At 45.4% G+C, this 22,045-nt stretch overlaps 1 protein-coding gene across 1 annotated transcript; it reads right to left on the reverse strand.

Annotated features, from left to right (window-relative positions):
* Positions 1 to 357: 357 nt before the first annotated feature.
* Positions 358 to 4,948, reverse strand: LOC123049655 (cytokinin riboside 5'-monophosphate phosphoribohydrolase LOG1-like). The gene is made up of 7 exons (XM_044472551.1): positions 4,723 to 4,948; positions 4,014 to 4,111; positions 3,790 to 3,820; positions 2,335 to 2,434; positions 1,165 to 1,235; positions 927 to 1,070; positions 358 to 788 (listed from the first exon to the last, which is right to left on the reverse strand). The coding sequence occupies exons 1-7, from the start codon at positions 4,882 to 4,884 to the stop codon at positions 654 to 656; spliced, it is 741 nt and encodes a 246-aa protein (XP_044328486.1). The 5' UTR covers positions 4,885 to 4,948; the 3' UTR covers positions 358 to 653.
* Positions 4,949 to 22,045: the final 17,097 nt, after the last annotated feature.

The following is a 22,045-nucleotide window of genomic DNA, read 5'->3' on the forward strand; positions in this document are numbered from 1 at the left end:
ATGTTCATTAGAGTTTGGACCTGAAATTTAAGGAGGTGTAGTCACATTCCTTGTGAACATTTATATTTTTTAAGAATTTTTTGAAATATTAAAAATTGATTTTTTTGAATTGGAGCATGGGGAGCACCCCAAGGACGTGAGCACATGATATTTCCCCCCACCACGATGTGTCTTTTTTTGACTATGGTAGGACGCGGCAGTGATTTGACTCTGAAATATGTAAAATGTGAAGTGTGCCCAGTCGCACAAATCTCAAAGAATATGGATGGTGCCAGATCTTCCATTACGCGTCACCGCGTAAAAAGAGTTTGGGGCATACTCTATGCATATGTTATTTTAGGGTCCATACTCTATGCATATGTAAACGGCACAGTTAGACGCTGGAACTGATCCATTTGAGCCTTGGCTGTACACAACTAGCATACCCGACACACAGATTCCAACTTAACCCATACCATCTGAATCTTAGCTCTACACCTCATAGCACATAACACATGATTACGTACATCAGTGATCAATCGACCTAGGTACGTTCTACCAGAGCTACAGGAACTAAAACAAGGCAATGAGGCAACGGGGTGCTCTAGGTTTGCAGCTTGCGCATCCACCGGCAACAGGGTTAATTCAGAGCCCCCCTCGGAACCTGACCGAGCTCACAGCATGCTTCCTCGCTGCGCCGGGAGGATCACCGTGCCCTCTTTCAGTGCAGGGATCTTGCAGCAGCTCAGCTGCTCCGTCGTCTCCCACTTCGTCCTGGGCACGACCTCCTCGTGCCGAGGAGAGTACTCCTGTCAACAGCAAGCAGCAAGGGGATTTGTCCCTTCCAGTTTCAGATGCATGGTGATGATGATGATGATGAAAGAAGCTGGGGGCGAAGTGGGAGATGATGATGATGATGATGACGTCGTGTCAGGTAATGAAGGTACCTCCAGTTTGTCGAGCAGTTCCTTGGGCGTGGGAGCCAGCACGATGATGTGGCGGGCGGTGGGCTTGATGAACCCTTCATCCACGGCATTGTCGATGAAACAGAGCAGAGCGTTGTAGTAGCCGTCCACGTTCAGCAGCCCGACCTGCAATATATAAGCGTCAGACAGACTGCGGCTTTTTGGTGGATCTGCACGTGTAGGCCAGTAGCTGCGATGCAGAAGACGAAGAACGGCTTACCGGCTTGTCGTGGATGCCAAGCTGGGCCCACGTGATTACTTCCAGAAGCTCCTCGAGTGTTCCGTAGCCCCCTGCAGGTTCAGAATTCTGCATGTCATTCGAGGTCATTTGGCTTTGTTCAGAAAAAAAGGGATCTAAAATCTAGGCGGTTTTGCTCACATGTCTCATCTGTTTTTTTACAGTGCTTCTACTGAAGAAGGTTCATGTACGTCTCTATAGCTCTTTTATTTTTATTTTTGAATGGTAAACCCGACTTTTATTGATTATTGTTTCGGTTTACAGGAATGACAAAGGGATCATGGGGTTCTCCCAGCCACACATGGCGCCCCTGAACTAAAGAAGTAGAAAACTTTGCTATATTATGAGCATCTATGTTCCCTTTCCGACCTTCAAAGATGAATTCACAACGAGCAAAAAGTCTCGCCTGAGCTTGGATCTCCTTGATGATATTGCTGTATCTTCCTTCTGACCCCATCTTGATGATATTGCTGTATCTTCTCTATAGCTCTTCTATGAAATGCGCAGACATATTTCATTCATGATGACTGCAGTTCCACTCCCGGCCTCACCCAAGCTTCATCGGCCTGGAGCAGGAATGGTTCTCTCATGGGCCGTGCCTCATAACGGTACCCCTAACTAGGCGACAAGAAGAAATCCCCAATCCATGAGTTGTGTGACCCAACAGAAGTGGACTCTCAAAAGTGCAGCCCTTGCATCCACCACAAGTGCACTACCCGACTTTTTTTTGCCATGAGCGCTGCCTTTTCGTTATGAAGAGGGAAATATGTACAGAGTGGCATGTTTATGGGACATGCCGAAGTACCGTAGGAGATTTTCCCACCAGGCATCAATGGAGGTGGAAGAAGCGGCAAGGTTCTGGCTCGAATTAAATCCCTGCCGGGAGAGCACCGTGGAATGAACCGCCGCGGTGAAAGTGCACTACCGGACTGGCTAGTGGATCATCGAAAGAAACTAGCAAGTGGATTTATGAGGTCAAAGTCAGCCCCAAACTCATGCACGCATCGATCCTATTTCTGCTTTACACACACGCTTTCCACTAAACATGAGATCAGAAAGCGACCATAAAAAGCTAGCATCACAAAGCTGCATGCATGCCGACTGAAGTTGGTAGAGATTTGCAGGTGTTATTAGGAGGATCGAAGGACTAACCAGGGAGCGCTATAAAGGCATCAGATTGCCTGGCCATCTCAGCCTTCCTTTGGTGCATACCAGCCACCTCCTTCACCTCCCCCACAGTCTCACCTGTTATCTGGAGCACCAACAAGCGGCAAAATTTCGTGTTTTAACCCTTTTCTAAAAGTTAATCGAGATCTTACCCCAGTTCGTAAATTTTTTGTGATCTGACCCTTTTGCTACCACCAGGGTACATGACGGTAGGCTATAACAGGCCGGCGGTAGCCTCTACAACCCTGTTATAGCCTACCGCCAGGGACCTTGGCGGTAGGAAAACATCCCTACCGCCAAACAGGCCGGTGGTAGCCTCTACAACCCTACCGCCAAGATGCGCGACGGTAGGTACGAGCATGCACTGTGTTTTATACTTAGAAAAAATTTGCGATAGGGCGTGCAACCCTACCGCCAGGGACCTCGGCGGTAGGCTGTTATAGCCTACTACCATGGACCCTGGCGGTAAGAAAAGGGTCAAATCTTGAACCAGTTTTGGAAAAAGGTCAAAACACGAATTTTAGCCCCCACAAGCAACATCATAAACACTAGTACATGCATCAATGCATGTTCTATTAATCTAAGGCAAGGACACTAGTAGGAGTACTGCAGAGGGTCAAGGGCGACCACTTTCTGCAGAGGGTATATTGTACTAATCAGGGCAATGCATGCAAGGTTCAGGAGAGGTAATCATGGTGCTATTGTGGGGGACAAAAAGAAAATATGGATGGCATTTCTTTTGGGTTAACAAAGTCAGCATCTGCAGCTTAAAGGCCTTAATTAAGAACAAAGGCGGCAACCACTAGATGCGGCAGTCAAGATCAGCGAGATATCAACTCTAATCTAAAATAAAAGGACACAAGATTTCACTGAACATTCCATGCATGTGATCTTTCTTCAAAAGAGAGCCGATAAGATTGCATCCATCTTTGTTTTCCACTACCAAGAGAGATAAACAAGCATTGTGAAAAAAAACCCCATCAATTATGTGCTTAACTGGGGTCATTACATACAAATATGATAAGGCCCTCCTTTGGTTTAGAGGAATCTTGTAGGAATTTCGTAGGATAGGATTTCTATAGGAAAAATTCCTTTAGAGCCCTTCGTTTTGTAGGAATGGAATCCTATTCCTATGGAGGAATTCTTCCTATCCTTCACATTTCATAGGAAAATAAACATTAGCCTAGACTTAATGAAAAAAATCCTATGATGTGAATCAAAGGGCATCTCCTTTCCTATTCCTACTCATAGGATTTGAGATACATGTCATCTCATTTCCTATGACTTTCCTTCCTATGATTTTTCTATCCTATGAACCAAAGGAGGCCTAAGTAATGTCGTTTCAACGGGTGAGAAAATAGTGGATGTTGAATTCATGGGAATCATTGCAGGTGATTAAACAATGGCACAAATGTTGGAAGTTGTAGGCGTGGGAATTACCTCTCTAGGCATGAGAGTCTTGGGAATCACCCTGCATAGGGACAGCAAGATGACAAATTATATACTAGCATCATATATGTAGCAACTGAGGAAGCGACCCATACGACTCTGTTTTGATCCTTGCCATCTTGCTAAGTCTCCAACTATTCTTTTCACGCTCCACAGTAGGGGTACAATATAGTATATGCTCAAGAATGAATCATCATGGCTGTTTGTTTACATACCCGATGACATGCCTCCCTCCGCTGTAGACCGCTTGAGAGACCAGGCCCATGAGCCCCACGCTCCCTCCTCCGTACACCAGATCAATGTTCCTTGCTACCTGGTGTGGTGAAACAACCATAGCAACCAACATGGAGGGAAAATTTAATTTATGGGCATTTCTCATCTTATATAATGTCAAGCATGCATGCACCTAGTGATACAGTATGGTCCATTATTTTTAGCTTGCCGAAAACAAATTAATGTCATTGGACGGGCAGAGCCTGAGAGAACACCAAAAGTTGGGCAAATGAATGCATGTATGTATGTACTAACTAGCTGGTATGTCTTGTCTTTGTCAACGAATAAGCTCAGCTACATGAACCGAACCCATGGAGAAACTATAGAGCCTCACCTTGTAAAAGCAACAAGTTCACAACAAGATCGAGCAAGGTTGTTTATAAAACATCATCCACTTTCACTCTCTTTGAGCACCAAGATTATTCAAGTGACAAGACAAGAAAAAAATGCTTGTAGGAGAGGTTGCCCTCTCATCCTGATAATCATCTAGCTAGCTAGCTAATGCCGAGAAAAAAACACTTCAGCTGAAACAATCAAGGAAACTAGCTAGTGTATTGTGACCCAGCATGAAATGGAAAACGATCAACTAGAGTTGAGAAATGACATCCGTTGCTAGGGAGAGAGAAGGCGAGTGAGTAAAGAGTAGGGTACCAGCTCCTCGCCAAGCTCGATGGCGGCGTCCTGGTAGCTCGTCTTGTTGCCCTTGCTGCTCCCGCAGAAGACGCATACCCTCCTGAACCGAGACGGCGGTGCCATCACCTGCGCTACTGCCTCTGCTCCCATCTCCATCTCTATTTCATCTTCTCTATCCATTTGTCCCGACCGGCCGGTGGTATCTTTGCTATATATCTCTCCCGACTCGCAACGGTGAAGACGAAATCCCACTACAGCCTACACACTCATTGCGCCTGCTCTTGGCCCTTTATATATGTGTATCTCGCGAGCGAGCTAGGGCCCCTCTCATCTCATTATTTATGCGCGGTAAGTTGGTTCCGATCGAGCAGCTACTGTGATGTTCTACCTGAGCTACCTGAGCTAGCGACTGAGGTTGTCGTTCGCACTCGCACGTATTCGATCGTTGGATCGGTCTTAGTAAAAGACATAGGTTAATCACAAGTCTTTTTACTTGTTTCAAAAACGAAAATACATGTTTTTTTAGGGGAAATTATAAGGTTTTGGTGGTATTCATAGAGCGTAGATTATGGTCTAGGCTCTAGAAAAATGGCAGAAGATAGCTTCTTGTCTCATCTTTATATCCCGTTGCAGATGGGCATGCAGGTGAGAACATGGCTGTGATTCTGTGAAATGCTGCACGGGAGCACAGCTGACCGCTGATTAACCATGCAATGCTTTTCATTTGGAAACCGCACAATATGATGGATCAGTCAGATCAGATTCCCCGGTGGCCATGGTCCAATCAACCTATCGATCTCCAAGTTGTGCAAGAATCCTTTTACGCAAGTTCGTATCTCTTGGAAAAAATGTGTTTAGACAACGGCATTTCTAGAGAACGGAATGTTTTTCTACGGGAAATGGCAAGAGCACTGCCATTTCATTAATTAAGATAGAGAAAAAGCGATAATGTTATTTACATGGTGACCAAAAGCAAACGAAAATAGGGTTATTTATACAATGTAAGTTGTCTAATGTCCTCCATGACAAGTTAAACGATGTCCATCACAATTAGGGAAGTGCCATTGAAGGTGGGCCTATTTCAATCTTTCCAAACATTCCATGACACATAGATGATAGCTTGTCCGGAGCGGATGCGCGAACCGCTGTCGGCCTCAGTCTTCCAGCGTGACGCAATATGCACCATTTGCAGAGCCCCCCTCCCCCACAACATGACGATGGATGCTTAACATTAGCACAACGGCATGAAACATCTGCGACATCGCACTGTATGGTCGTCACGCCATAGTGGCATCGTTTTAAACAATTGTCCCCCTCACAAACACCTTCATGTCGTAGTATTGTAAGATGCAAACCGTCAAAAATTGTCCAAACATCAATGTCAAACAACTTACAAAGAACAACCCTCTGCTTGTCAACTAATAAATCATCTGCCATAGGTCGAGATATCAAAAGGACGAAATGCAGGTACATCCTATCTGGATAACAAGACGAAGGCTTCCAAGGGTATCTACATCAACCTTACTCGCTGACCTTGCTCCATTACGACTACGGATGGAGGGCTTATTGTTGATAGGTCAAATTTCTTATCGGACGAGCTCCCTTCGACACCAAGATGGCCCCCAACAGCCCAAGACACCCCATCGACACCAGAACGACACCACTGCCTCAGGATGGTGCTTACCATCGCACGATCGAGAGAAGATTAGGAAACATGCTACGAGTAAGGAAGAAGGCCCTAAACGTGTCGTAAACCGACATCAGGACAGACCCTTATCCTTGCACGTATGCCCCACAAACCGACATGGAAGCCTCCCATACGAGTGCTAGGTAAGGGCATCTCCAACACTGACCCTCAAACCGCCCCTATCTGTCTGGACGCAGTTGTCCGGACTCCGTAAGCCATCCAACACCGACCCCCATCGGTCCGCTTAGCAATCCGGACCACAGTTTTCCCGCAAAATGGAACCAAACCTAGGGGGAATTGTGGGAGTCCGGACACGAGCCACATAGGACCCTGACACCCCAAGCCCACCCAAAACTAAGGTGGAGCTGTTTTTTGTTGCTGGCCGCACTGTTTTCGCGGCAAAATCCCCCACTCTCTTTCTTCAATCCCGTCGCCAACGCATGGACTTGGAGGGGACCATGTCCGAGACGATGGTGGTGGAGGATCCGAACAACACGCTCACCCTGAAGATCAACTCGACGACATGGCAAAATTGATGCGTCAAAGCAAAGGCCGCAAAGGCAGAAATGCTCGAGAAGCTGAAGGCTGGCGGATGGCGTGCTGGTGGCCGACGTGGTGGTGGGCATGCTGATTGCGGACATGGTGGAGGTCGTGCCCCGCCGCCATCGCCGACCGAGTATATGCCTCCATGGCCGGAGCATTACAAGGCTCCATACTAGTACGCCGCCAAGCAGCTGGGTTGGCAGCCCCTGACATCCGTGGCCGGGAAAGTTCCCTACATCATCAACGTCAACATGGAGTCGCTGCTTTTCTCGGAGTGTTCATCGTCGTAGCTTGTCTGGATGCAAGTGCCGGGTGGGAAGCAGCTGGGTGCCCATACGCTGTTCGCTGGTCTGCCTAAAGCGGGCAAGACGACATACGACGTCGCGAATAGGGAGATGTTTGACATCATCCCCGAGGGAACTAGAGGAGGAGGTGGCTATGAGGACGGGCAGGTGGATAACTTGGAGCCCACCCAGTCCGGCACCTACACCCAGCCGGGCACGCAACAGGGCTACTCCCAGCCATGCACGCATCAGGACTACACCTAGTCCGACACCCACACCTAGATACGCGCGGACACACAACAACACAATTGGGCCGGCGAACAACAACAGGAGGAGGAGGACGGCGAGGACGATGATCTGAATGGTTTCCATCGTGATCCAAAGAAGAAGGGTAGCGGAGAAAGCTTCAACATGAGGGAGGACGAACAATTGTGTGATGCATGGTTGGCCACTAGCCTCGATCTGATCCATTGCACTGAGAAAAAGTTAGGTGTTGTTTTAATAAAAGAACAGTTAAGTTAGTATGGCGAGTGTGGAAAAGTGGTGGTAGGATTTGCGAAATTGTCCTAGGCAATTTATAACTAGATTGGTAATCATTATTGCAATTTTATATGAGGGAGAGGCATGAGCTAACATATTTTCCGTACTTGGATCATATGAACTTATGATTGGACCTCTAGCAAGCATTCACAACTACTAGAAATCATTAAGGTAAACCCAACCATAGAATTTTTTTGAGGTAAAGCAAAGCTTTATAGATTAATGGTGTCCAGGTAAATCACCTGTGACACAAACAACCACTCGGGGCGGTACATGCATTCGAGTTCCAACTCATACTATCGTTAGGTAAACACATACGACCAATAACTGCTAACTCATGGGCTATCGAGTTGGCCTCACGTTGGCAATAGCTGACTCTTTGGTGTGAGAACCACATCTTAAGCTGGAATTTGATGTCCACAATGACGGCAGCGTAGGGAGAGGAATCCACCATGCGAAGATCCAAAGCTTCAGCCAACAGCTGGCAGTCCATTTCAAAGGTCACCCAGAGTGCACCCAGCTCACTTGCGATTGTAATGGCTGCACTCATGGCAGTGACCTCAGCCCCAAATGCATCGAATACATTTTCATGACGGCCTGCATGGGCTGTAATAACATGCCCAATGGAATTAAGTAACAAGTCCCCTTTACTCCCATACGCAATAACCCCCTTATTCGGGTTTAAGTTTCTGTCACTCTCGCAACCCACTATGAGCAAATCATGAACGTATTGCAACACCCTACAGCGGGAATTCCCACGCGTTTGCACGTGCTACTTGTGAGCTGTGTTGGGATTTTCCCCAAAGAGGAGAGGAGATGCAGTATAGTTGAGATAAGTATTTCCCTCAGTGAGAACCAAGGTTTATCGAAGCAATAGGAGAATCACGCAAAGCCTCATGAACAACACCTGCACACACAAAAGCAAATACTTGCACCCAGCACGGGCAAGTGGGTTGTCAATCCCCTTGAACTCGTTAATTGCAAGGATCAAATCTTGTATAGCTAGGTAGATGGATAAATTGCAAAGTAAAATAAAAGAAGTAAAATTGCAGCAAAGGTATTTTGGATTTTATAATATGATACAAGTTGACCCGGGGGCCATAGTTTTCACTCGAAGATTCTCTCTTGAACGCATAGCAAACTGTGGGCGGACAAATTACTGTTGGGCAATTGATCTAAAAGCACATAGTTATGACGTATTCACGGCAATGATCATGTATATAGGTATCACATCCAAGACAAGTAGACCGACTCCTTCCTGCATCTACTACTATTACTCCACCAATTGGCCGCTATCCAGCATGCATCTATGGTATTAAGTTAATGAAAAAGGGAGTAACGCCTTAAGCAAATGACATGATGTAGAGAAAGTAAACCCAATCAATATGAATAAAACCCATCGTTTTACCCTTAATGGCAACAATACAAATACGTTTCTTGTCCCCTTCTGTCACTGGGATATAGAACACCGCAAGATTGAACCCATCACATAGCACCTCTCCCACTAAAGATAAATCAATCTAGTTGGCCAAACCAAACAGATAGATCGGAGAGAAATACAAAGATATAACAATCATGCATAATAAATTTCAGAAAAGACCCAATTACTTTCAATAAAATAATCTAATCGTAAACCCACAATTCATCGGATCCCAACAAAAGAAGATTACATCGGATAGAACTCCAGGAAGATCGAGGAGAACATGGTATTGAAGATCAAGGAGAGAGAAGAAGCCATCTAGTTACTAGCTATGGACGCATAGATATGTGGTAAACTACTCACCCATCATCGGAAAGGTAGAAAGGATGATGTAGAAGCCCTCCGTGATCAATTTCCCCTCCAACAGAGTACCGGAAAAGGCCTCTAGATGGGATCACGGAAGAACAGAAGCTTGCGGCGGCAGAAAAAGGGTTTCAGGTGGTTCTCTGTTGGTTTCCCAATATTTGAGAATTTATAGAAGTGGAAATAGGTCATACAGAGCCTCGTGGGTCCCACAAGATAATAGGGTGCGCCCCCCTAGGGCGCTCCCTGTTGCCTTGTTATCTCCTCGATTGTCGTTTGGTCTCCTTGATACGTCTCCAACGTATCCATAATTTATGAAGTATTCATGCTGTTATATTATCATTCTTGGATGTTTTACAATCATTTTATAGCAACTTTATATCATTTTTTGGGACTAACCTATTGGCATAGTGCCCAGTGCCAGGTTGTGTTTTTTGCTTGTTTTTTACATCGCAGAAAATCAATACCAAACAGAGTCCAAACACAGCGAAACTTTTTGGAGAATTTTTATGGACCAGAAGACACAACTTGGGCAAAAGAAGTACTAGAGGGGTGCCCCGAGGGAGGCACAACCCACCTGGGCGTGCCTGGGGGCCCAGGCGCGCCCTGGCGGGTTGTGCCCACCTCGGTGGCCTCCCGCACCACCTCTTCGCCCTATAAATTCCCAAATAGTCCAAAACCCTAGGGGAGTCGATAGATCAGAAGTTTCTCCGCCACAAGCCTGTGTAGCCACGAAAAACCAATCTAGACCTCGTTCCGGCGCCCTGCCGGAGGGGGAAATCATCACCGGAGGCCATCTTCATCATCTCTATGGTCTCCATGATGAGGAGGGAGTAGTCCACCCTTGGGGCTGAGGGTTTGTACTAGTAGCTATGTGTTTAATCTCTCTCTCTCTCATGTTCTTGAGATGCCACGATCTTGATGCATCACGGGCTTTGTTAATATAGTTGGATCATATGGTGTTTTCCCCTCTCTATCTTGTTGTAATGAATTGAGTTTTCCCTTTGAGATTTCGTTCTTATCGGATTGAATACTCTTATGGATTTGAGAACACTTGATATATGTCTTTCTATGAATACCCGTGGTGACAATGGGGTATCATATTGATTCACTTGATATGTGTTTTGGCACTCAACTCACGCATTCCCGAGGTGACATTGGGGTAATCTATGCGTAGGGGTTGATGCACGTTCTCGTCTTTGTTTCTCTGGTAGAAGTCTTGGGGCACTCTTTGAAGTTCTTTGTGTTGTATTGAGTATTATGAATCTGAAATTGTTTGATGCATATTGTATAATCAACTCACGGATACTCGCGGTGATATTGGAGTATCTACACTACAAAAAAATACACTTCCGTGATGATACATGTTTGTCACAGTAGGTCATGTTTTTTTCATGCATGTACATCCATGACGATTTTATGACAGATTCAAGATAGTCATACCTGTGTTGTCGTAGAAGTGTTCCATGACATTACCAAAATTATCATCACGGAAGTGTCCACTTCCATGACGATAAATGGCGCGTCATGAAAGTGCTTTCGTCAAGGGTGACCGACATGTGGCATCCACCGTAACGGGTCGCCGTTAAGTTATCGGGTCTGGTTTTGGATCCAATAACCCGTTAATAGCCCGGACAAATGGGGATTTTCCTCATGTAAAATTCTCAATGGCCAGAGGAACCACGTGTAGGCTCACTGTTGGGACAGATGTCATCCACTCATTAGACAGGAGGCGCCTATGATACGTCGACACGTGGAACGGCCCAATAGAGGCCCATTCCGGTGAAAAGGCCGGCCCGTTTGACTTGGTCAAAAGTTAGCGGGTCGGCCCAAGGAAAGCATGTTAACGGCCTGTTCATATATAGCCCATTTATGGCCCGCTAACTCGCAGCACGTTACGGCCTATCCGAATTAAGCCCAGTAGCTTCATCTGGGCCATCCAATATGATTCCAGCCCATTGTAACTTCCGTTCCATGTATGGCCCATGACGTCTTTCGGCCCATATGAGGCCCTTTGTAACTCTTGGCCCATTAACGGCCCGTGGTGAAACTGGCCCGTAATGAACAGTGTACCGCTTTATACCCATTAACGGCCCATTATTCCATTGGGCCGTTTCCAAGGCGTGTTATCTTTCAGCCTTCTCAGGGCCCATTTATTCTTGGGCTAATTCCAGCATTCGGTTACTTACGGCCCGTTACTGGCCTTTTCTGCTTGTGGGCCAAATTCCGCACGTGGTTACAGTCAGCCCGTTTGTGGCCCGTTAATCCGTTGGTCCGTTTTCATACCGTCATCAAATACAGCCCATGAACGGACGATGCCAACTCTAGCCCATTTACGACCCATAATGCGGTCTGTTATTGGCCCATGTTTGGCCAATGGATCATACGGCCCGTAGAAGGCCCATTGATGCTACGGCCCGTAGAAGGCCCATTGTTTCTACGACCCGTAGAAGGCCCATTGTTTCTACGGCCCGTAGAAGGCCCATTGTTTCTACGGCCCGTAGAAGGCCCATTGTTTCTACGGCCCATAGGAGGCCCATGGTCGCTATAGTAAATATGCAGCCCATGGTTATTGTGGCCTAGTTTAAAAAAATAGGTTATTGCGGCCACTAGCAAACCGCGGAAAAATAACTGCCCTGACTACAAGCAAATAAATAAACAAGACAACAAGGAAATAAATAAGCAAGCAACTTACGCTAGGCTATCACGGCTATTACACATATTACATCCACTGGGCATCAAAGTTTGCCACCAGTGCAAATATAGGGAACAAAGCAGCATATCACATACACTGGTTGTCAAAGTTGGCGACCAGTGCAAATAAACGCCGCAGCAAAACAAGTCCAGAACTGAAACCACTTCAGAAGAGCTCAAGAAACAATATCCTGGGTACCCATAATGCTGGCAAGATGCTTAGAAGGCTTATTAACTTTCTCTTGTTTGGTGCTTAAATCTCCAGCGCTTGTTGTTGCACCAGAAAGTATGCATCTGAATTCTGCAGGGACTTCCTCAGTCCTTCGGCTTCATGTCGCAGCACATCTGATCGATGTCTTTCAACTTGAAGTTGAGACTCAAGAAGACGAACTGATTCAGGCAGCGAGTTCGAAGAGCTTGTGCCAGCAGTAGTGGCCTGTAACTCGAACACTACATCAAGCAGGACTTTTGGGTTCTCTCACTATCGTTAAGATAGTTTTTATCAGCTTTCTTGGAGACCAACAGGGATGTCTCACTATCTTGAAACTTATCTGCATTACTTCCTTTACCATTGCATAACGGGGTACTCTTCTCCAATATTTTGTCCACATTCTAAAAGAGAAACAAGCAGACACATCACAGGTTTACCATGTTGTATATGAAACTCATTTTGATAAATCAGTTCCGTAGTAAAGTGGAAAGGATAACAGCATGAAGCAAACATATATCTATGTACCATGGTCACTGTATGGTCTATATCATTCTAGTTTTTGTTGCCAAATCAAGATAAAGACACAGTTCAAATAATATCTGTTTAACACAAAGCATAATAGACAGAATATAAGTGTGGGAAACTACAGAGCAATAACAACACTTGTAATGTGCATGACATGAGAACATAACTGTTTATTCAATTGAAACTGAAATCAACATAGAGCAAGTTACAACAGCAAACCAGTTAAAGAAACAGGTTTAAAACATACCTGTTGCGCCATTGGAGTCTCAATTCCATCCTTCAAATTTGAAAATAGTTGGTATGAGTAAATACAGTGATGCAAGAGCAAAGGAGTATGAACTATAGCTACAGAACCTGACCTGAGAACAATTATTCTTCTGCTTTAAGCATTAAGTTGGGCTTCGGAGTGGTGGTCCTCGTGCTTTGGGCACTGCAGTTCTCTTAATAACTGCTCGTGTTTGGATGCTCTATGGTGGAGACAGTTCTGTGTCAACTAGAACTGGGTTACTATTTGCTGGGGTTGGGGTTATAAGGGGCGTAGCTGGTTCTCTGTCCAACTGGGTAGGAGTACAATCTGCGAGGGTCTGGGTTATGTGTGGTGGGGCTGGTTCTTGGGCAAGTACAACTGTGGTTCTATCCGCATCGACTGGTAGCACTATCTTTTCTGAAGACCGTGTTGTTACTCCCTTAGATACTGCCATCACCCTCTCCAGTTCAAATGGCTGATAAACACGAAAAGTAATTGAATGTACAGACATTGTATGATAGACAGGTGCAATGGATAGTGGGAAATAAAAGAGGGCATGAAATAATTCACATTTATGTTGTCTAACCAAACAGGATAACATGACACAATTTCACATATATGATGGCTAACTAAACAGGATAGCATGACACAATTTCACATATATGATGGCTAACTAAAAAGGATGGAAAGACATAGTTCAAAATATTATGACTATGTAAAAAAGATGACATGATATAACTATATAATGTATTTATTAAATAGGTTGGCATGCCATAATTCACATACATGCCGCCTATGGAAACATGATAGCATGATATAATTCACAGATAGAATGACATAATTCAAAATACGAAGACTGTAAACACTAAACAGGATGAGATGATATAACTATATGATGTCTTTATTAAATGGGTTGGCATGCCATAATTCAGATAGATGATGTCTATGTAAACATGATGGCATGATATAATTCAAATATATGATTTATATACTAAGCAAGTAAGCAGAGGGCAATCACATATATGATGTAAAACCTAAGCAATGCAAGACAATATGCATGACATGAGTAATATAACCCTTCCAAGTTTGAGCATAGACCTCAGGGGGGAAATAGGACTGGTCATCTGTCTCTGAATCCTCCTCTGAGGAGCTATCTGTAACCAGCAAGATGTCTGCTTCAGCAGGTAGCATTGTCTGCTCTGAATACCTTGTTTTCACTCCAGATACTTCCATCACCGCTTCAAATGGCTGATGCACAGGAAGAGTAGTTGAATATACAAACGTTGTTGACAAATGGAACACGTAATACAAAAGAGATAGCATGATATAATTCACATATATGATGATTGGCTAAACAGCATGGCATTGCATAATTCACATATATAATGCCAACAAGATAGCATTGCATAATTCACATATATAATGTCTTGCAACAAGATTGCATTGCATAATTCACATATATGGTAATTAGACACTAAACAGGTGGCATTCACACAAAGCATTTCTAAACTAAGCAAATGACATAGCAATGCAAGACACCATACACACGATATGAGCAACATAACCCTGCCAAGTTAGAGCATACACCTCGGGGGGGGGAATAGGACTAGTCATCTGTCTCTGAATCCTCCTCTGAGGAGCTACCTGTAACCAGCAAGATATGCGCTTCGTCAGATAGCATAGTCTGCTCTGAAGACCTTGTTTTCACTCTAGAATTTTCCATCACCGTGTCAAATGGCTGATGCACACGAAGAGTAGTTGAATGAACTAACATTGTTGACAAATGTAATACGTAATGAAAAGAAAGGATGGCATGATATAATTCACATATAAGATGACTGATTAAGCAGGATGGCATTGCAAAATTCACATATATGATGCCTGGCTAAACAAGATGGCGTTGCATAATTCACATATACGATAAAGAAACTAAACAGATGGCACTCATACAAAGCATGTCTAAACTAAGCAGATGACATATTTGATGTATAAAGTAAGCAATGCAAGGCACCATATGCATGATATTACCAACATCAGCATGCCAAGTTAGAGCGAAGACCTCAGGGGGTAAATAGGAGTGGTTTTCTCCTTCTGAATCCCCCTTAGAATAGTTATCTTCCTCTTGATTACAATCCAAAATGGGTGGAGGCGGAGCTGCCTTTGCGCCCACCACGGAGCGACGTCTGCATGAAATTTTATTGCCACACAAGGCTCGTCTCTTTTGCTCTACATGTTCAGTTCCATTGTGTACAATAACTGGCATGCATAGGAATAAAACATAGTGAGATTATGTAAGGAGTGCATGCAGAAACCCAGAGTGATGGTAGCAACCTGTGGATAGGCCCAAAACCAATGATAGTAGGCAGATAATGGCTTTATTTAAAAAATACAGATAATGGCTTCTTTATTGTTTGTTTCCCATCCAAAATGAAACTCATAGTAGACACCAGAGATTAACTAGATAGTAGATAGATACTATTGATTGTGGCCCCGATATGTACCACACAACCATTTAAAAACTCAAGTTTGAGCATTAGTTTGGAGCTGACTCAGAGTCTAATCGACGAACAGGACGATAAAGTTGCATGTAATACTAAGCGATGCATAATGTAAGCAGACACGAAAGAGTGCGGCCTCTCTTGCGGACCCGTGTAGTCCTCGAGGTCATCTGCTCGGTTGATGATGGTATTGCAATTGTCATGGCTGCCGGCCGCGGGGAAGAAGATCTGAGGCAGCGAAAGACGGTCTGGAGGCCGGATCCCTGCTGTGGTGGACCCTTCCGTCGTTAGAGCAGTTGAGCTGGGGTGGACGACGACGCAGCAGGAGCGGGACAAACCACAGAAGTTTTTCTTTGACACATATCTGTAACAGAAGTAATTGTGTAAGGGCTTGTTTGAATTTGAGGATTGTAACAATGCAGGGATAGGAAATACACATGAATAGGATATGAATGCATGTGCAAAATAGAGAATTTAAAAACATAGGATTTCTGCCAATCTGGGTGTTTGGTTCACAAGAATTGGAAGATCACATGATGCAAAGAAGCATGGTGAGATTAAGTCAAACCACAAGAAAATGTACGGTTATAATGCTATTATGCTACTATCTCTTAGTCTTGTCTTCATGCATGAATAGGAATTTGAAAAGGAGGACAAGTGGATATTAAAATTCCCACGGTTTCCCTTTCAAGGAGACACTAAAGGAACAAATCCTACAGTTTTCCTTTGCTCCATTCCTTTGAAGCAAATGCATGAATAGTAGTACCATAGGAAACTTTCCAATTCCTATGTTTTTCCTTCACTTTTCCTTTCAAGCACTCGCGATTCTAGTAGGCAGGCTTGAGCAGGGAAAAGTCTACACTCAAAAAATATTTTTGTGCTACCTCTACTACTTTGGACCCAGGCCACTGCCCTACTAGCTCAACTCTCAGGCCCATCTACAAATGCACAGCTCAAGCGCGCAGAGATAAATAATGATGGCGTTCAAGAGAGTCCATCACGGATAGCTAAGTTGCCTGGTACCTCACTTCTTGTCATATAGTAGGAGAAACTAATCGTATTTCACGTTACTACGTGTGCTCAGTGGACAATATATATAACATGTAGAGTAAAAAAGAGATGCAACAAGTGGACAACCTCTTTGACGAAGCCATGTCGATCTCAGCGTGATTGGGTTGGTCGGTGAGGATGCTCCGGCTGATTTGGCTGTCGGAGGAGGGGAAGAAGATCTTAGGCATCTGGAGATGGAGCCCGGGGTACTGCTCCGCTGTGATGGAGGATTTCATCGTTGCAGCAGCTCCGGTGAGTTGTACGATGGCGAGGTTGAAGCAGGACAAGAGAGACAACATTAACCTGAGTGGAATTCTAATAGCATCTCCAATAGATGATGTAAAATACATAACCACAAAGTGCTAGATGTAAAATACATCAGCCGCTCATCTCTGAACTTAACCGTCAAAACTGAATTTAACTGTCGAAACTGAATTTAACTGTTGAAACTGAATTTTGCAGTCGAAACTGAATTTTACTGTCGAAACGGAATGCACTAGTAGCAGAAAAGCAGTAGCAGCAGCAGCAGCCGCGCCCGGAGCAGCAGCGCGTGCGAGAGCCGGGGCAGCTGGTCGTATAGCAGCATCTCGGGTAGCAGCTGCATGGGCTCGAGGGAGAGCAGGATCTGCTGCTCGTGCAGCAGCAGCGTGCGCAGAGTAGAGCAGCAGCGCAAGCAAGAGCAAGAGCGAGAGCAGCAGCGCGAGCAAGAGCACACCAGGCAGGGGACCGAGAGCAAGAGCAGAGCAGCAGCGCGAGCGAGAGCCAAAGCAGCTGCAGCTCCTACTGATGTGGACGTCACCATCGAGGGAGCGACGCCGTGGAGGAAGTGGCCGACGACGCCGCCGTGGAGGAAGTGGCCGACGATGCCGCCATGGATGGAGCCGCACCATGTCGGCTCAGGACCGAGCGTCGGCAGCACCATGAGATCAAATCAAGAAGAAAATGCAGCGATTAGTGTAGAACCTCTTTGGTGGCATCGATTAGGCCTCAGCTTCATCTGAGGAATCGGTGATGATGCTGCTCTTCAGATGGTGCAGGTGAAGATGGCGGTGTGGGAATGGAGGTGGCGCGAAAGACGAGGGGAACATCGGGGCAGCTCCTTGGAGGTGGAGGATGGGGTGGCTGAACCGGAGGGACGACGAGATCGACGACGGATCCTCATCCGGTGCGGTGGATGAGGGACGTCGAGGTGTTGCTATGGATGACGTCGTCGGGAAAGAGGCTCCGGCTGGGTGACGGACGGAGGAGGGTGTGGGGCTTCGCGGGTTTTCGCGGCCTCGGTGTATGAATGGGTGGGCAGATGGGATGGGAGGGGGAACCATGGCTGTTGGGGGATGAACCCGGGCAGGCAACGGAACCCAGATCCTTTTCAAAAACAACGGGGCCAGCAACGCCCCTCAAGCCGGCTCACGATTGGCCGGGTTGCTCAACCCGACAAAGCCCCTCGACCCGGCCGAACTCCTTGACCCGGCCCAACAGCTGGAACAAGACGGCCGAACCCGGCACGCCAAGACTTCTCCAACAAGCCAGCCCCCCCTTTGGCGTGTTCCTCAACACGGCCGCGGGTCAGCTCCCGTCCCATCCCGGCCATACAATGGGACGAATCTCTGTTCGAGGATGAGCAAGGCAACAGTGCCCCGCCCATGCCTCTGGTCAGCCGGGGCGTGGCAACAGTGCCCCACCTACCCGCTGACCAGGGCCAGCATGGGTACAGTGCACCCGTCGTCACTACTGACGCCAGCAAGCGGCGACTTGATGAAGCGCCACTGTAGCAGACTCAACCCGGGCACTCCTTGACGATCGACAAGACGGCAAACAGTGACCCTAGGCACGCGGGGCCCGCGCCCGGAGAACCCAGCGAGCCCTGACACCCGGCGGGTCCCAGCACCGGCTTCCCAGATGATGACAAACCAGCCCCATGTTCTTGTAACGCTAGAACATGATGGCGCGTGTTGCCGTGCCCGTCCATTAAAAAGTATGTAGATGGTGGTGAAAATCTAGATGGTCTAATATGAGGAAAAAAATGAATTACGATGCCTAAACATAGGCAATCCATGCATATTCAAGGAAGAACAAAGATGATTAATATCATGAATTAGGATAGCATACATCTATCTAGTGGTGGGACATGAGATGGTACGGCATTGACACTCAATGTCATACTTGTGTATCCTAGAATGGAACCAGGAGGAAGTGTTGGTTGTGCATGGTTAGAGGCTTGGAGCAACAGAATTACCTTGCAAATATAGAATAGACCAGTCACATGAAACAATAAATACTTTTTTGTAGTTGAACTGATCAGAAAATCAAGTGTTTCATGTTAAACAGAAATTCAGTTCTTCTAAAGAACAGGCACATCGGCCTAGTGAGCATTACCAGTGTGGTAAATCATAAAACCAATGACCATAATAATAACATAGTAGTATAGCAACACAAAAAACTAAATAATGCAAGGGCATACTAAGAATTGTCTTCCTGCCGCAGCAGTGCATGTTCTATCATCTGTATGTAATAATAAATATTTATGACTTTGAAAGATCATCATGCATGAATCTGGAGGAGTTCTTTCTTCTGTCCACTTGTACTCAGTAGGAAAGACATATGAAAACAAAGTGTAGCTACTAAATGGTGTATTTTCTAGCCGTCCATGACCAAAAAGCAAATACCAATAATAGATATGTCTAGCTAGTAACTACAAATATTTTTGAAGTGCCCAGTGCGTTCATAATTCAGATAGGGCACCACTGAACTGATATGAAACAATTAAGTAGATGCTAAATCAGGGATGAAAAGTAGCTAATTTTGCAGAGGAATTTTCAATAACATATCTCCACACCCACGACTATAAATTAAGGACTTGTAGATGCAGGCACCAAAAACTCACTCAACCTGTATAGGCAATGCTATTTTATTGAGAATACTTTCTCATGTTGTACAACACTTGTCGTTGGTTCTGCAATGTACGAACCTGAATAAACAAAGACCCACTTATGTCGCTAAAATGGATGGACATGAAATTTACAACATATGCACATATACATGGATATTAAGATAATAAGATGACATACGAGAATTCACGTACAATATGGCTGATAGCCATTGCAAATCATGAGCTAGGAATTAGGAATTCCCCAACACAACCTACCACTAACATCAGCGACAATTCATGGCACCTGCGTCAATTTGGTAGCACAAAAAAATAGCAGTAAGAAAAATGTCTAACGCCATTAGTAATTCAGTGGGAGAGCGGATGTAGAAGGCAGCGAAAAATCTGTAGTAAGGAAAAGCGGCAACTTAGATGAAATCAATCCATCAGAAATTGACAACCAATCTCAAATCCTACGGTTGAGGGCAGCTGCACAAAACACGAGATAGAAAAGCATCATCAGTAGGAGTCTAAATTGGACAAAGAAGATTTGCAGCTGCTACCGCTATTTTACGCCACTACACAGGGATGTCGTCGCCTACTAACTAACAAAAAACTCAGAAGTGGGCATTGCCCATAGTCGCCGGTGCCGTCGCCAGCGCTCTTGGTTGACGCCTATATTCATATGGGGGTTGCCAAAAACTTGTGGGATGCGCTCGAAGTCAAATTCGGCGCAACTGATGCTGGCAGTGAGCTGTATTCCATGGAGCAGTTCCATGATTACAGGATGGTTGATAACCGTTCTGTATTGGACCAGGCTCATGAGATACAGTGCATTGCTAAGGAGCTGGAGCTCCTGAAGTGTGAGTTACCGGACAAGTTTGTCGCGGGTTGCATTATTGCAAAACTTCCTCCTAGCTGGAGGAACTTTGCTACTTCTCTCAAGCACTTGAGACGTGAATTCTCTGTTGAGGATGTCATTGGTCATCTCAGTGTTGAGCAGAACTCGAGAGCAAAGGACTCACACGTGAAAGGGGCAGAGGGTTCTTCTAGCGCCAATGTGGTGCAGAAGAACTTCCACAAGTTCAAGGGAAAGAACTCTGTCCAGCAGAATACTACCTTTAAGAAGAAGGGTAAGAAGAAAGACAAAAAGAGAGATGGCTGCTTTACTTGTGGTTCAGATGAACATTGGGGAAACAAGTGCCCAAACAAGTACAAGAAGCCAGCACAGGACTCCAAGTCTGTGAATGTCACTCTGAGCAACAATGATGCGGCATCTGGGTACGGTAATCTGTTTACCATACTTTCAGTTTGTCAGTCCACCGATTGGTGGGTTGACACTGGGGCCAACATTCATGTGTGTTGTTTTCTTCCTACCAGGTCGCACGAGATTGTTCCGTCCTGATGGGGAATGGCTCGCATGCTTCTGTTCATGGTGTTGGCACGGTAGATCTGAAGTTTACTTTGGGAAAGATCGTGCAACTGAAGAACGTGCAGCATGTCCCCGCCATAAAGAAGAATCTTGTTAGTGGCTCCCTTCTATGTAAAGAAGGGTTTAAGTTAGTATTTGAGTCTAACAAAGTAGTCGTATCTCGGTATGGACTATTTGTTGGAAAAGGATATGATTGTGGTGGTTTGTTCCGCCTTTCCCTGGAGGATTTCTGTAATAAAGTCGTGAACCAAATTCATTCTAATGTGAACGAATCTGAGGTTTGGCATTCATGTCTCTGTCACATAAATTTTGGTTGTATGACGCGACTAGCTAAGATGGATTTAATCCCGAGTTTCACTTTAGCCAAAGGCTCTGAGTGCCATGCATGTGTGCAAGCTAAGCAACCTCGTAAGCCTCACAAGCCTGCGAAGGAGAGACACCTGGCACCTCTAGAGCTCATACATTCAGATCTCTGTGAGATGAATGGTGTGTTGACTAAAGGTGGAAATAAATACTTCATGACTCTGATAGATGATTCCACTAGATTCTGCTATGTGTATTTGTTAAATACTAAGGATGAGGCTCTACACTACTTTAAAGTCTATAAGGCTGAAGTTGAGAATCAACTTGAGAAGAAATTAAAACGAGTTCGGTCTGATCATGGTGGAGAGTACTTTTCTAATGAGTTTGATTTACTCTGTGCGGAACATGGTATTATTCATGAGAGGACGCCTCCCTACTCACCCCAGTCAAACGGGGTTGCCGAACGGAAAAACCGTACTCTAACTTATTTGGTTAACGCCATGTTAGATACATCGGGTTTATCCAAGGCATGGTGGGGGGAGGCTGTATTGACATCTTGTCATGTCCGGAATAAAGTTCCCACAAAGGATAATGAGACTACTCCCTATGAGCAATGGGAAAAGAAAAGAACTACACTCTCTTACTTACGTACTTGGGGCTGTTTGGTGAAAGTCAACG

This window comes from Triticum aestivum, chromosome 2D (genome assembly GCF_018294505.1).
Source record: "Triticum aestivum cultivar Chinese Spring chromosome 2D, IWGSC CS RefSeq v2.1, whole genome shotgun sequence".
Lineage (NCBI taxonomy): Eukaryota > Viridiplantae > Streptophyta > Magnoliopsida > Poales > Poaceae > Triticum > Triticum aestivum.